We start from the raw sequence: 14,927 nt of genomic DNA, 5'->3' as shown, positions 1-14,927 counted from the left end.
CCTCCGCTTCCATGTACTCCCCAAAATTGTAGTGTGCGGAATTCTCGCTCTCCAATTCCTCGCCCTCCACATTGCCATTGTGCTCCGTTTCGTAGTGATCGTAGTGCTCGTAGCGCTCGTACTTTCGCTCATATACCTGGTACTCCTCGAAATTGTAGTGTGCGGAATCCTCGCTATAACATTCCTCGCCCTCCGAATCCTCGTCCAATGAACTGACACTGAGCGAGGGGACGTTGTTTTGGACCACGGCATTACATTCGACTTCCTCTTGTTTGTCGTTGTCCGGTTCGACGGGGCCAGTCGGACTTTCTTCCTGCCTTGGTGTCGGTATGCAGATTTTTTTCATCTCGCCAGCGACTTTGTTCCTGTCTCGTTAGGGTGTCCACAGCACATTGACAAGTCTGACTTCTCAAAGAACCCAGGTTAAAAGAACCCTATATAGAGTTATTGAGTGACGTCACATAAACATCAAAGGCACGTTTATGTTTATGTGCCTTTGATGTTTATGTGACGTCACTCACTTTGATGCGAGTTGCATCAAAGCCCGTCGAACCCTCGCAGCCGGCGCAGCTCCCAACCGTTGCCATGGCGACACTGAGAAGCGGCTGATTTAAAAAAAAATTTTTTTTTACATTTTTTGTTTGTTTGTGGGGCTTCGCGTGTCTGACGTCAGAGATCTCTCCCACCTTCAAGAGACCGTTTTAATATGCAGACATGACATTTCTTGTATTTTTTGTTGTTGATCATTTAAGAGGTTTGGGATAACTGGCTTTAACCGTAATTACAGTCGTCATCGTAATACGGCAGGAACCAGTTTTCCCATCTTTACGGCAACTCGTCACTTCCTTTTCCCCCCACAGGCGCCCCGTCGGTGACTTGCGTCGTTTGAGGACCGGTTGGATTAACAATCGCGGAATAGGGCGTCACGTCATCGTCCACGGTAAGATTGCAAAGTAATATGTACATGTGTATGGAAAAGCCGTTTTCCAGTCCGCGTTTTAAAGATAAAATGCGAGTTCTGTTTTACGCGTCACGCTGCCTGCCAACCAAGTTAGCTTAGCATAGCTAGCGCGGCCACCTGGCAGGATGGGCTAGCGTTAGCCACGGGGAGGGGGGTCAGCTCGCCGAGTCAGAGCTGAGAAGAAACATAAAACATCCACCATCCACAAGAAAAACCTAGTTCTCATTCTGCGTCATCGTGTTATCACGATTCTCCGCTAAAAATCCGCTAATGTGTCCCCAAAACTCGAGATGTTAGCTCGTCCAACTAGCATGTGACCGTACAATTGAAAGGAAACGCTCAGCTAATTTAGCTAGCAGATGTTTTCTTGTTTTTTCTTTATTGAACATACCACAAACATACACAAGCTCATAGAGGCAAATACACACGATACAATATAACATCGCAATCCTTCAGAAGAAACAAACGAAAGAAAACAAAACAGAAAAGGGACATTCATGAGATAAACATGGTCAAAATAAATATTTTCCAATAAATACAATTAAAATACAAAGGGGAAAAGGAGGCAAGACCATAAAAAGGTCGAAACGACATATATCGACATCAATCATTCTCGCTATTTTGCCAGAATGTATCTAATTTACATGTAAAAGATAACGTAAACTGTATAAACCAAATAGAGGACTTACTGTTTCTGCAGTTGCTACAGTGAATATGATATTTACCCATGAGAATGATTGTTAATAACAACGGAAGTAGATTAATTAAGATTGTCCATATAAAAAAAAATATGAGAAATTTCAAAGGATGGAATGTCATTAGCCTTAAGGGATATCCTATATTTTTAATATCCAGTGGTGCCAGATGTTAACCGGTGCCCACTGATGGATAAAAGGTCCTCTTAAAATATATAGAAATATAACAATGCTTTTTTTAGTAGAGCTATAAAAAAAAAGTTGTTTGTTGATTGTTTTCATATTAATGTCAACTTTTATGGATGTATTGTTAATTTAGTCCGGGTTTAAAAATCCACCATATCCTCTCATTACAATGACAGCTCACTTTTAATAAGCATTGTCTTTTGTTTCCCTCTTTTACTCACTGTGGATGATGATATTAATAATATAGCATTGTGAGTCAGTGATTTTTAAAGATGTGCAGATTATCAACATCAACTAGTCAAGTTTTATTTGTTTAACACTTTCCAAACAGATCTCATGCAATAAAGTCAAGGAAATTACAATCAATACACATTTTTTCTGTATTTGTATATATTTTAATTCAATGTCACATTAACATTTTACTCTTCTACCATAATCGACTACGGTATTATAATATAATATATAATTAATCAACAACAATATTGAATGAATGAAACCTTCTTTCCCCCAGGGGAAGTTGCTTTGCACAGGAAGCATACAAGATCAAATAAACATCACGTAAGACAAGAGTATAAATAAAAATATCTTCAAATCAATAAATATCTTATCTGACAGTATATTGATGTAGTTTAAGTAGAAATAGTTTGAACAATTTATCAAGTAAACCTGTTGGATATTTGTGGAGATTGTCAGCGGTTCTCTGTTTGAAATGAGTGTAGAATGAATATCTGTTGGTTTTAATGTTAAAGTCTCCATGTTGCTGTCTGCCTGGGACCATGTACACACATTTTAACTATTTGCTGATATGAATCTGTTAAAGTTGGCAGCAGCTTCATGGGTGATAAAAGTGATGGTTAGTTGCAGCCCGAAGTCCCAGTTTAAGTTGTATTTTTTTCTAAGTTGTAGCAGCTTGTTGATGGAAGTCCAGGGGTCGATGATGACTAGCCCACTGCGCAAGCTGATCAGTGCCTATTTGTTTTAGTGCACTACTGGAGAAATCAGTGCTGCTCATTGCCTGAGACCCTGTGCACGGTTAGACTTTTACACCCGGCTCCCGACACAACTTCAGTTACAGACGCCTCCTCCTCTGACTTCTTCAGGTCATGGCGAAGTTCAACGCCCCTGTGATCCAGGACAATCCGTCAGGATGGGGTCCCTGTGCGGTCCCGGAGAAGTTTAAAGACATGCCCTACCAGCCTTTCAGCAAAGGAGACCGCCTGGGAAAGGTGAGGATTTCCTCACATTGGATATTAATACACTTATTAGACTGAAAAAGGTTTCCTCACGTTGTTCCTCCTCTCCGGCAGGTTGCTGACTGGACTGGAGCGACTTACCAGGACAAGAGATACACAAGTGAGTAAGACAGCCGGTCAAAATGCTCCCAGATGTGCTTCCTTCTTAATATATACACACTGTTAATACATTCTCCACATGTATGAAGCATTTCCACTATTTAAACATCTTCATTTAAACTTATATTTATTACTTTATCTTAGAAGCATTTGCTTGTTAAATAAAAGGAACACGTGGTTTCTGGTGGATTTCTAATGCATTCACTTGGCCTTCAGATAAGTATTCGTCTCAGTTTGGCGGCGGCAGTCAGTACGCCTACTTCCACGAGGAGGACGAGACGAGCTTCCAGCTGGTAGACACGACCAAGACGCAGAAGACGGCCTACCAGAGGAACCGCATGAGGTTTGCCCAGGTGAAACGGACATGGACGAACCCAACGTCACCCCGTCGTCGGTGTAAAAACATAACGCAGGTGTCCCATAACGCCAAACTTTGTTTTCTTGGATTGTGCAGAGGAACCTGCGCAGGGACAAGGACCGCAGGAACCTGACCCAGTTCAACATGCAGACGCTCCCTAAGAGCGCCAAGCAGAAGGAGAGGTGAGAACACCTCCTGTTGCTTCCTCTAGTTCGGCCGTGTCATTTCGACTTCACTTTAAACGCCTGTTTCCGTCTCAGGGACCGAATGCGGCTGCAGAAGAAGTTCCAGAAGCAGTTTGGTGTCCGTCAGAAGTGGGACCAGAAATCCCAGGTTTCTACGCGTTGTCCTTTTTGATTGAAGCATTAAACCGCAGTCTCACTCATTCAATCCTTTTTTTTAAGCAAAACAGATTTACATATTTGTTTAATTCAAAGTATGATTTAAAAAAAATACTTTTGGCTAAACAGATACAACTGGTAAATTATATTTCTGACATTTTATAGACCATGTGACTCTCATATGAAACTTCTCTCCACCTCTCCCTCCCCCCCTCCCCCATGTGATTGTACTTCACGGCCCAGCTGAAACCCAGAGACTCCTCCGTGGAGGTTCGGAGCGACTGGGAGGTGAAGGAGGAGATGGACTTCCCCAGACTGATGAAGATGAGATACATGGAGGTGGCTGATCCCGACGACATGTGAGTGAAACTCGGCCGTCGCTCATTCGACTTGGATCCTGATAGAATCAGAAGGTGATGAGCTCTGTTTTCCCCCTGCAGCGAGTGCTGCGGTGCTTTGGAGCACTACGACAAGGCCTTCGACCGGATCACCACCCGCAACGAAAAGCAGCTGAAGAGCATCAAGAGGATCTTCCACACCGTGACCACCACGGACGATCCCGTCATCCGCAAGGTAAACACACATCAACACCATGACGGTCACGACGTGGCGATGTTTTTTTGTTTTACAACATTAATGTTTTGTTCTTGTCCCAGCTGGCTAAGACTCAGGGAAACGTGTTCGCCACCGACGCCATCTTGGCCACCTTGATGTGCTGCACGCGCTCAGTCAACTCCTGGGACATCATCGTGCAGCGCGTGGGCAACAAGCTCTTCTTTGACAAGAGGGACAACTCTGACTTTGGTGAGCCTCAGACTCGTCCACTTCCTGTCCAGTGAAAACCACGCATATCCAGATGACATTTAGCAAAAAAAACCTTGAAAAAAACATGCTTTTTACTTCAGTCATGTTATGAATACAGGATTTTTACTGAAGTAAAGGATTGAACTACATTTTCCAGTTGTTTGCACGAGGTCTGTAACATCTGTCACGGCTCCTCAGATCTGCTCACCGTGAGCGAGACCGCCAACGAGCCGCCGCAGGATGAGGGCAACTCCTTCAACTCTCCCCGTAACCTGGCGATGGAGGCCACATACATCAACCACAACTTCAGCCAGCAGTGTTTACGCATGGTGAGAACGATTTTAAAGGCCCTCCTCCTCGGCCAGGCTGGCTGTCTTTTTCTGAACGTATGGTGTGTTTTTTTTCTCTTCAGGGTGGAGAGCGCTACAAGTTTCCCAACTCCAACCCGTTTGTGGAGGAGGATACGGACAAGAGCGAGGTGGCGTCTGTAGCCTACAGGTACGCCCTGAAACATTCTTTTTAAATCCTAAATTAAAACACTCTCACACGTCTGTGACGTCATACATGTTCCCTCCCAGGCTGACGGCTTATTTTTGTGTTGTTAAGGTACCGTCACTGGAAGCTCGGGGAAGACATTGATCTGATCGTCCGCTGCGAACACGATGGAGTGATGACCGGTGCCAACGGAGAAGTGTCCTTCATCAACGTCAAGACCCTCAACGAGTGGGACTCCAGGGTAAGAACTGCATTCAGGAGTGGGAGATGCTTTTTAATGTGCAGTCATGATCTACTTTTCATGTCGTTACCATGCCTCAAATTACATGTGTTTTATCTTGACTGAACATAAAATACATTTTGAGATCATTTTGTATTTAATGGATATATCCGGAGGTCCATTTTCTTGTCTGCTGTTCTGTTTGTTTCCACAAGAGGGAGTCGTGATCCCATTATAAGAAAACGAAACTCGAAAGTGACCAGCAGCAGCAGGTTTTGGGATTGATTTTAAACATTTTATCTAATTGATTCCTGGCTCCAGCCTTCATGTAATCTGTAATCCTCCTGCTGTGGTCGTCCGGCTTTTTCAGAGTCCGGGCTTTCATGATCCGGGCCCTGAGGCTCTAGAAAGACCTGCCTGGGGGAATAAAGCCTTTATCAGAAGACATATCCTGCTTTTATCTGATCTGCCTTTTACTTTGTTCTGATGTGTGCTCTTTAAATAAAGTTTTTAAATGCTCTCATGGTTTTGTCGTCCTGTTTCATCCTCAGCATTGTAACGGGGTGGACTGGCGTCAGAAGCTGGACTCCCAGAGAGGAGCCGTCCTGGCCACTGAGCTGAAGAACAACAGCTACAAACTGGCCCGCTGGACCTGCTGCGCCATGCTGGCCGGATCAGAGTACCTCAAACTGGGGTGAGGAACACAGCCAGGAGATTCTATCACTCTATCTGTATCTCTATTTACATTTACTTAAGCATTATAACCTCCATAAAGGCATGATTAATCGCAGGACTTCAGCCTCATAAACCTGCGACTAATAACATGTCTCATTGAGATTCATATACACACACTGATTGGTGGCATCGTTGGTGTGTACTGACCCCCGTGTGGCCTGCAGGTACGTGTCTCGGTACCACGCCAAGGACTCGGCCCGCCACGTCGTCCTTGGAACCCAGCAGTTCAAACCCAACGAGTTCGCCAGCCAGATCAACCTGAGCATGGAGAACGCCTGGGGAATCCTCCGCTGCGTCATCGACATCTGCCGCAAGCTGGACGAGGGCAAGTACCTCATCCTCAAGGACCCCAACAAGGTGAGCCGTCGCTGCTGCTCCTCCTCACGCGTGGAAGCTTTCAACGAGGTGTCAACTGTTGAGCTGACGGGTTTTGTTGGGGTTTTTGTCAACAGCAAGTGATTCGGGTGTACAGCCTGCCTGATGGGACCTTCAGCTCCGATGAAGAGGAGGAGGAGGAAGAAGATGAAGAGGACGAGGAGGAAGAAGGTGAGATTCAGTGGGTTTTTCCACTTCACATGTAGAATACTTGACTGTGATTCGGTAGTTTGTGGACACCATATTATTGTTTTTAAAGTTTTCCCATCCATCAGTCAAACTATACAATTCCTTTTTGAATTATTCTCAACACTATCTGTTCCTGCCCCCTTGGAATTATTTCATTTATTCTGAGTATAAAATCAGTGTCTCGTGTTTCTAGAAGCAGGTTTACTCACTTATCAGAACTGAATGAATCCATGAAACACAGCAGTTGTCTGTAGCAACATATGAACCCTGTTGTTTCTTCCTCTCCTTCTAGATGAAGAGAACTAAAGCGTGGAGTCTCCTCCAGAGATTAAAGCAAGCCTTCATCATCGTAAAGAAACCCAATTTAATTCCATTTGACATTCAATAAAGACAACAGATTGGCCAACTGTGTTTATTTGTGTTTTTTGTCCGGTTCTTCTACTCGCCAATCTAACCTGCAATGAAGGAAGAAAAAAAAAATTCATGGTAGGCCTATAGAGTGCCGAAGCGGAAGCAGGAAGTAACGGCGCCATGGGTCCTTTCGGAGCGAAAAAAATGAATGGTGTTCAATGGACGGATAATAATTATTATCTGATCCCCCGGTCGTTATGCCTTGGATTACACAAATGTTGTTTATAGGCTTAAATTATAATTTTCCATGTCAAGAGTTTGACCGTTTATTGTGCAATTCTTCAGTTAAAATTCATTGAGAAAACACAATGATAAAGACTACATGTTGTGTCGCGTATGTGACGTCACGTCATCGCCCTTTTCCCTCCCCATCGGCGAAGTTGAGGCTCTCCACATGACCCGACTTATAGTGGTTCTCCCCCCTTTCGATACTTTTATTCTGCCCTTGGAAAAAAGCGGTGAAGTGGAGCAGAGAAACAGCCATCTCGGCGGACTTCGGACTCGGCGGGTGGTGACGTATATCATTCGCGACGAGAACAGCGAGGAGCTGTAGTTCACAAAGCGGCTCACACAAAACCTAACTTTATCAAAACTCTTCACGCTTAATTGTCGTCTTCTTTGCGTGAAAATTTTTCTTTAAATATCACAAAGAACATATGTGAAATCCATGGCACAATTCAAACGGGACCAGAAAATAATTTGTATCTACCCATTGAATCGCATTGATATTTTTTTGCTTTTGAGGACCCATGTCCCGGAAATGGAGGGGCGGGACTTCACCACTCTATAGTATGTTGAAAAAAAAAACTAAAACAAACGTCTTCCCTGAACAGCTAGCAGGTAGCCATTTTGTGCAGGAGAACCTCCACACATGAAATAGGATTATTTTTTACCAGACGTTTGGGTTCTAACATCGGATTAAAACTATTTAAATATTATACAAACATAAATTATACCTCAACATTTTAAGGAATGAATGAATACATTTGTCATACATTAATACGTTATGATATTCATTTCTAAATTACTCTATTCTGTAAAACTGCATTTCCCCCCCAGGTGGCGCATTGCAGTCGCCTCTACCTCTGCACACCTGAGTTGTTTAGATGAACATTGTTTAAGATTGGGAGTATTTCGATTGCCTGCATACAAAATTGCAGCTCTGCAAAAATAACTTAAAACTTTTCAAAATTATCTTATTTATTAGTGCAAGAAAATATTACAGATTAAATTACATTTACATTTACATTTTGGTCATTTAGCAGACGCTTTTGTCCAAAGCGACTGACAATAAGTATACTCAACAAAAATATAAACGCACAAACTTGAAATGATGAACAAAAATAGAATGTCAAGACATTTGCTCAGATTCTTGATGCATTTGTTTATGGAATGATTGGTTTTGCTCAAACCCAGTAGTCCAGTGTCACTTGGCCACTCCTGTTGACTACAATCTCAGATTGAGTATTTCAACTCATGAAAGTCATGGCAGAGTGGTGGTCAATATGCGTGACCAGTACACAGACACTCCTTCTGGTCTGGTCAATAAAAGGGCACACCAAAATGTGGACTTTTGTCACTTGTCAATATGCCACAGATGTCACAAATCATGAGGGAGCGTGCTGTAGAAGAAATTGTGTTACCTTACAATTCTTATTTGGTTTTGGTATAATGTTCCTTTCTCTCTAAACATCAAATGTCCTGCTGAGCTGCATTCATTGTATGTAAGCCTTGTCATGTTGATGAAAAGACCCTCTGGTCTGTCCCCCTTCCTGGACCGTCCCCGAAACACCTTCACCTCACATACTTGATCAAGGCCTTCATGAATGGCCCCTGTTGTGACACTATGTAGAAAGAACCCAGCTGTTCCGAGGGAAGTCACACCTTTATGTTGTCTCAGGATGTCTCTTCCAAGTTGGGAGAGACGCGTATTGAATCTATGTAAATCCACTGTTTAGACCTGCCCCTTTGGTTCTGTATAAGTTGTCTCTTGCCTCACATCATTGCAGAATGGACTGTGTGGCAGCGCGACATTGTCTTTTCTCCACTGTCAGTGATTAAACCTCATTTGAACCAGCCACTGAATTGGACCTGAAGAGTTTTCTTCCACAATATGGCGTTGTCGGCAACTCGCTAACCCTGGGCTAGAGGATGTCTGGACTGGAGGGAGTGATTTTGAATATTAGCAATCGGCGCCAAATTCAAAGGGTAAAGGAAGCCTCTTGTAAAATTCCTAACTTTTGCTGATATTCACAATACCCTGTCTCAGGTCCGGATCTTCCATAGACCCAGGTAACGCGATTTAAATTTTCAAATAGCAGCAGTTGACTGCAGGCTGTTCTGGTGAGTTTTAAGCAAAAAAAAGGCCTTATGTAGTATAATAACAGATTGCATGGTGGAATTCTCCGTCACCTTATGGGTTTGAGTTTTTCTCGGTGTAACAGATTATTATATGAGGTTGATGATATTGAAGTTGGGGTAACCAGACCGCCGCTCGTATTATCCTAAATCCTATTGGTAGTATAATAACAGATTGCATGGTGGAATTCTCCGTCACCTTATGGGTTTGAGTTTTTCTCGGTGTAACAGATTATTATATGAGGTTGATGATATTGAAGTTGGGGTAACCAGACCGCCGCTCGTATTATCCTAAATCCTATTGGTAGTATAATGACAGTTTGCATAGTAGAATTCTCTGTAAATTAGGATTTTTCTGTGTGAGGGATTATTATATGAGGTTGATGATATTGAAGTTGGGGTAACCAGACCGCCGCTCGTATTATCCTAAATCCTATTGGTAGTATAATAACAGATTGCATGGTGGAATTCTCCGTCACCTTATGGGTTTGAGTTTTTCTCGGTGTAACAGATTATTATATGAGGTTGATGATATTGAAGTTGGGGTAACCAGACCGCCGCTCGTATTATCCTAAATCCTATTGATAGTATAATGACGGTTTATAAAGTGACATTCTCTGTGATTGAGGATTTTTCTATATGAAAGATTGTTATGCGAGGTGGATGACATTGAAGTTGGGGTAGCCAGACCGCCGCTCATGTCATTGTAATCCCTACTTGGAAATGTAATGACGATTTGCATGGTGAAACTCTCTGTGATCTTATAGATTTCAGTATTTCTCTTTGTAAAAGATTGTTATAATGAATGAATGGGATGTGTATAACCGGTTTGAAAGTTGTATGAGCTCATTGTAACGTCTTGTTTGTCAATGTTGTGTATTTGTGTTTTGCTGTGATTTAAGGCCCGCTGTGGCCATAAAAATGTTGTTTTCTTGCTGTGAGAAATTATTGCTGGAATTGAGTAGTTGTTCAGGAGGTTACAATTGATCACAACATTCCAGCTCTAATTCCTTATCCGTTAGTTAATAGCCTTTTGATCAATGTGATTCACGACTGCTGTTTTGCGATAAACCACGTGGCTAAGAGCACTTTATTTTCATGTAAATACACATTTTTCTTCCCTGTGTAGAATCACTTCTTTAGCTAGTTGGGTTGTAAGTCTGTTTTAATAAATTTTCCCCAACCTACTTTAGTTTTCTTTTTAAATACGTTATATTCTATTTTTTATTTTTTGTTACTCAAGACTGTTAGTAACTTGCCCTTTATCCCTTCTCTAACTAGTTGGTTTGTCTCTCTGATTTAATTAGTTTCCCCCACTCTGCCCTTTGTTATTAACTCTTTTGTTCCTTACTGTAGTTAAATTGTTGGTTTTTTTTAGTATTCTGGCTTCTCTTTAGCCTGTTGAATTGTTATTTTTTTTTAACTCACTTCACCCTACCTACATTCTATTATTTTAGTATTTTTTGTAAATAGTTCATTCTTTTTCAATTTTATGATTTCTTGTTTCTCATAACTAATACTGTACCTTATCCTTCTAGTATTATCACTTCGTTTGAGCTGGTTGTTTCTGTATCAATTAATTTGCCCCCTTTTATTTTTTGTCAAAATACTGATCTCAATATTTAGTACTATTATTTTTTTCTCGTTAATCATTTTATAATATTTTTGTTTCAATTGTATTTTTATTTTCACTGTATTTCATTTTTATCTTTATTATTATTTTTTTTCATTTTCGCCTGGTTTTTGCCTGGAATGCTCTATACAAATCTGGCACCCTATTGAACGGAGTTAAACTGAGAGAGTGTTCAGAGACACCAGGATGAACGCATTCACAGTAGTGTTCATCAGGCAGAAATACAGTACGTTCAGTTCACGTTCACCCAAAATATGAACGAGTTCAAGAACTATCGTTCAATGAACAGGTTCAGGCACAACACTGTTTAGCAGTATTGCTTCTGTAACTAGTTGGTTGTCTTTCTGTTTAATGCATTTTCAGCAACGTACCTGTTGCTATTTTAGTCTTTTTGTAAATACATTATTTTTCTATTTTATTACTTCAGGTTTCACATACTGTTAGTACCTTGTCCTTTAAGTGTTGTTGTTTATCTTAACTAGTTTGCTGTTTTTTATTTGTCTATATGAATTAATTTTTACCTTTTGTTAATATTAGTTTTTTAAAATTTTTTAAATGTATTATTTTCATTTTTAAATTTCTCGTTAATAATTATGTTGGTTTTATCTTTCATCTTATTTTTTATTACGGTTTCATTATTATTTTCGCTTGTACATTTCTATTTTATTTTTTCTCTCTTCTAAAAAAAAAAAAAAAAAAAAAAGAGGGATAAATTAACTGAATTATATGACTTGCCATCAATCCTAAAGACTTGAATTGTAACTTGAAACTTTGAATTGTCCTCTGAGGTTGTAAACACAGTAGGTGTCTCCGGCATCACTAAACAAAACCCAGTAAGTGCTCCAATGACAGTGGAATTAGGTCCCCTATCTAGAGAACATGCCTTTCAAATACTGATACCCCTCTGAACTTACTGGGTCGTGATTTATTATGTAAATTTGGCTGCACCATTAAATGCACCCCTGATGGGGTATATATTGATGTACCTGATGCTAATGTTAATACTGTGTTTTCTAGGCTACAACAGGTTTCCCGATCCGTGAGCTATGCTTGGCAGTTGCCCTCTCCTCAACTTTCTTTAAAACTTCAAACAATCTATAATCATATAACCAAACAACCCACTTCTCCTTTCCTTTCTTGGCTGATTTCTGAAATACCTGACTCTTTGCTCTGGTTTCCCTCACTCCATTGTCTAGCTCATCACGATGCAGTTCCAAATTCTGAGTATACTCAAAAAGCTGAGCAAGATGAAAGAGCAACCTCCCTCTTGCATGATAATGATATATATTTTGGTCATGAAGGGATTGCACTCAATGAAAAACTATCTCTCACTCAACAACCTATGTTTCAGAAGGATGACGGTGTTCCCCATATCGCAGTAGCTACCGCTAACAAATACGACACCTTGGAGCTGGGCAAGATGGTAAAGTTATTCCAATGTTGTAATGACAAAACATTTTGTGATACTGTAGCCAGTTACCCACTGTACAAGGTTGGCTCTTTGGGGTACATCCTGTGTGTCTCCTTTGACCCACAACCTGTTATCTTTTCAACTCTGTCACAGACAGAACCACACCTAGCCCCCCCAGCCTATTTCTCCATCTACGACCTCCTTCCATCTTCATCCCAGATCACTGTATTTTTTTTATTTCAGTCACGCTGTAGAAACTACTTCCTCCATGCTACTGAGATCTCCACTAAACACTATTTGCCCCCACTCTGTCTCCCATGTTGTCTTCCGCTCTGAAACGCAACATTTTTCCTCCTCTAGACAGACTTGTTATGAGTTCACCCTTCTTTCCAAACCTAACCTTACTATTGAATGCTGATCACCTCTTATCCCTGTTTCCCTCCTTCCTTCCCTAATTGATGGCAAGCCATATAGTTGTGAAAGTTGATCTTAGTTGATCATTATGCTCGCCCCATCCCGAACCACTAGACAAACCACTTGCAAGACCTGAGTTAATTTGTTTGTAGATGGTAGCTCATACCGCTCTCCCACTGGAGCACTTGACTAGACCCTATGAAATCCGTTTTAATTTTTAAGATTCCATTTATTTTTCTGGAATTTCGTGCTCTCCGTTTTATTTTTTAAATTCTGTTTTCCGTTTTCATTTATAGAAATTCAGTATTTTACAATTTTATAGCATTTTTTTTCATCAAATAGTGTCTAATCGTGTAGGTGATAGATCAAAATAAAGAAATTTCTAGCAGTCCCCTGCCCCTGACTTTCGCTGTGTCTAAAATCAGCGTACCTGTCAATCCACTCGCTGCTATTTATGTTTCACTTTTCAGACATGCTGGATGAGGCGGTGTTCCCGTTGATTACACAACGTTTAACCCCCCCCCCCCCTTTTCCCTTTTCTTTCAGCTTAGGTATGGTAACAAACTCTTATAATGTTCGAGAAAACATTGATTTTCAGATTTTGACAAATTCCACGAAATTCCACGTTTTACAGGTATTCTTGTCAGATTCTGCGTTTTAGTCTATGCGCATTGTGGGAATCAGAGAGCCCTACACTTGACTCAGGTTATGCAATTGGTCCCCTATTTGAGATCCTAGAATCTCACCCACCCCCTCCCACCCCCATGCTCAGCCCCGCAAGCTGAGCTCTTTGCTTTAACGTGGCTACGTTACAAGCTGCCCCCGACACCTCTGAGCGTTCTGCCTGGTTGTGTTGTTTTATGAATTGTGGAGCTCCTGCGACGGCCGCGCATTAGCCACACATTTCCTGCTTCCTCAACTTGTTTGTGTGACACATGGTGTGACTCACAGGAGCAAATGGGGAATGGTTGCTGCAATAAGCAGATTTACGTTGCTCCTGTTACGTCCCTAAATTCAAACAATTTTGTCGACACAAACCAAGAAGCGCATTCCCCCCGTGGGGACTCTTTTGTAAATATGCTGATTGACTTTGTACAAAGTCATATGTTCACATGTTATTGTTATTGTTTTTTTTAATCATATGTTTTCAACATAGACTGAAGTTTTTGCAAACAGAAAAGCAGACACCACAACAGTGATTACTCTGCTCCTCAGAGACATTGTCTGCCTGTTTGGGATCCCACGCTGGATTAACAGCGACGACGGCACCCATTTCAACTCCTCTATCACACGAGAACTCTGCAAGGAACTGTGTTCTTCTGTCTAAGCTCTGCACTAACAGGTGATCGCAGCGCACACACCTCCCACTGACGGGGACTATCACAACCTTCAGCCTGGTGATTTCAACCCTGAAGCAGTTCAAGCGAAGGAACGCTCTCCAGCCCAGGTGGACTGGTCCATCTCAAATACTGCTGACCAACAACACTGTAATGAAGTGTGTGACACCCCACATGGATCCACTCTTCACACCAGTGAAGATCAACAACCCAGCAGGATGCCAACATGGACCAGTGAAGATCAACAGCCCAGCAGGAGAACAACCCGGAACGGTGCTGTTCTGACCAGATGCTGATGAACGACACCAACATGGCTGCTGCTTGTGACCGGATTATCACTTCTGTGGCTCCTTTGCAGTACCAGTATTAAGCAATGGGGACAGAAGGTTGCTTTGGAAGATCTCCTTCTTAATACTGCAGCTATGGAGCCACCAGAAAGAAGCATATCAGGGATAGCTCATCCCTCCTCGAATGCAGTCTCCAGCCTTCGTCAGAAACGGGAAACTGGACCAAATACAATCTCCACACACGACCAAATGATTTCCACAAACACCTATATCAACCTGACTAGGATGGTAGCTTATCACAGCTCAAATTCTACCAATTGTTACGTATGTGGTTTCATCCCACATAGCACAAATGAGGGCCTCCC

At 41.8% G+C, this 14,927-nt stretch overlaps 1 protein-coding gene across 1 annotated transcript; it reads left to right on the top strand.

Annotated features, from left to right (window-relative positions):
* The first annotated feature begins 809 nt into the window (after positions 1-809).
* Positions 810-7,117, top strand: eif3d (eukaryotic translation initiation factor 3, subunit D). The gene is made up of 16 exons (XM_084038215.1): positions 810-940; positions 2,943-3,068; positions 3,150-3,195; positions 3,411-3,547; positions 3,649-3,734; positions 3,813-3,885; positions 4,137-4,252; positions 4,334-4,466; positions 4,550-4,697; positions 4,896-5,026; positions 5,110-5,195; positions 5,304-5,433; positions 5,964-6,106; positions 6,312-6,504; positions 6,600-6,693; positions 7,004-7,117. The coding sequence occupies exons 2-16, from the start codon at positions 2,946-2,948 to the stop codon at positions 7,015-7,017; spliced, it is 1,653 nt and encodes a 550-aa protein (XP_083894341.1). The 5' UTR covers positions 810-940; positions 2,943-2,945; the 3' UTR covers positions 7,018-7,117.
* Positions 7,118-14,927: the final 7,810 nt, after the last annotated feature.

The sequence above is a fragment of the Eutrigla gurnardus genome (assembly GCF_963514095.1).
Source record: "Eutrigla gurnardus genome assembly, chromosome: 20".
Lineage (NCBI taxonomy): Eukaryota > Metazoa > Chordata > Actinopteri > Perciformes > Triglidae > Eutrigla > Eutrigla gurnardus.
Note: the sequence above shows the minus strand (reverse complement) of the source record. Positions and strands in the feature narration are given on the sequence as shown.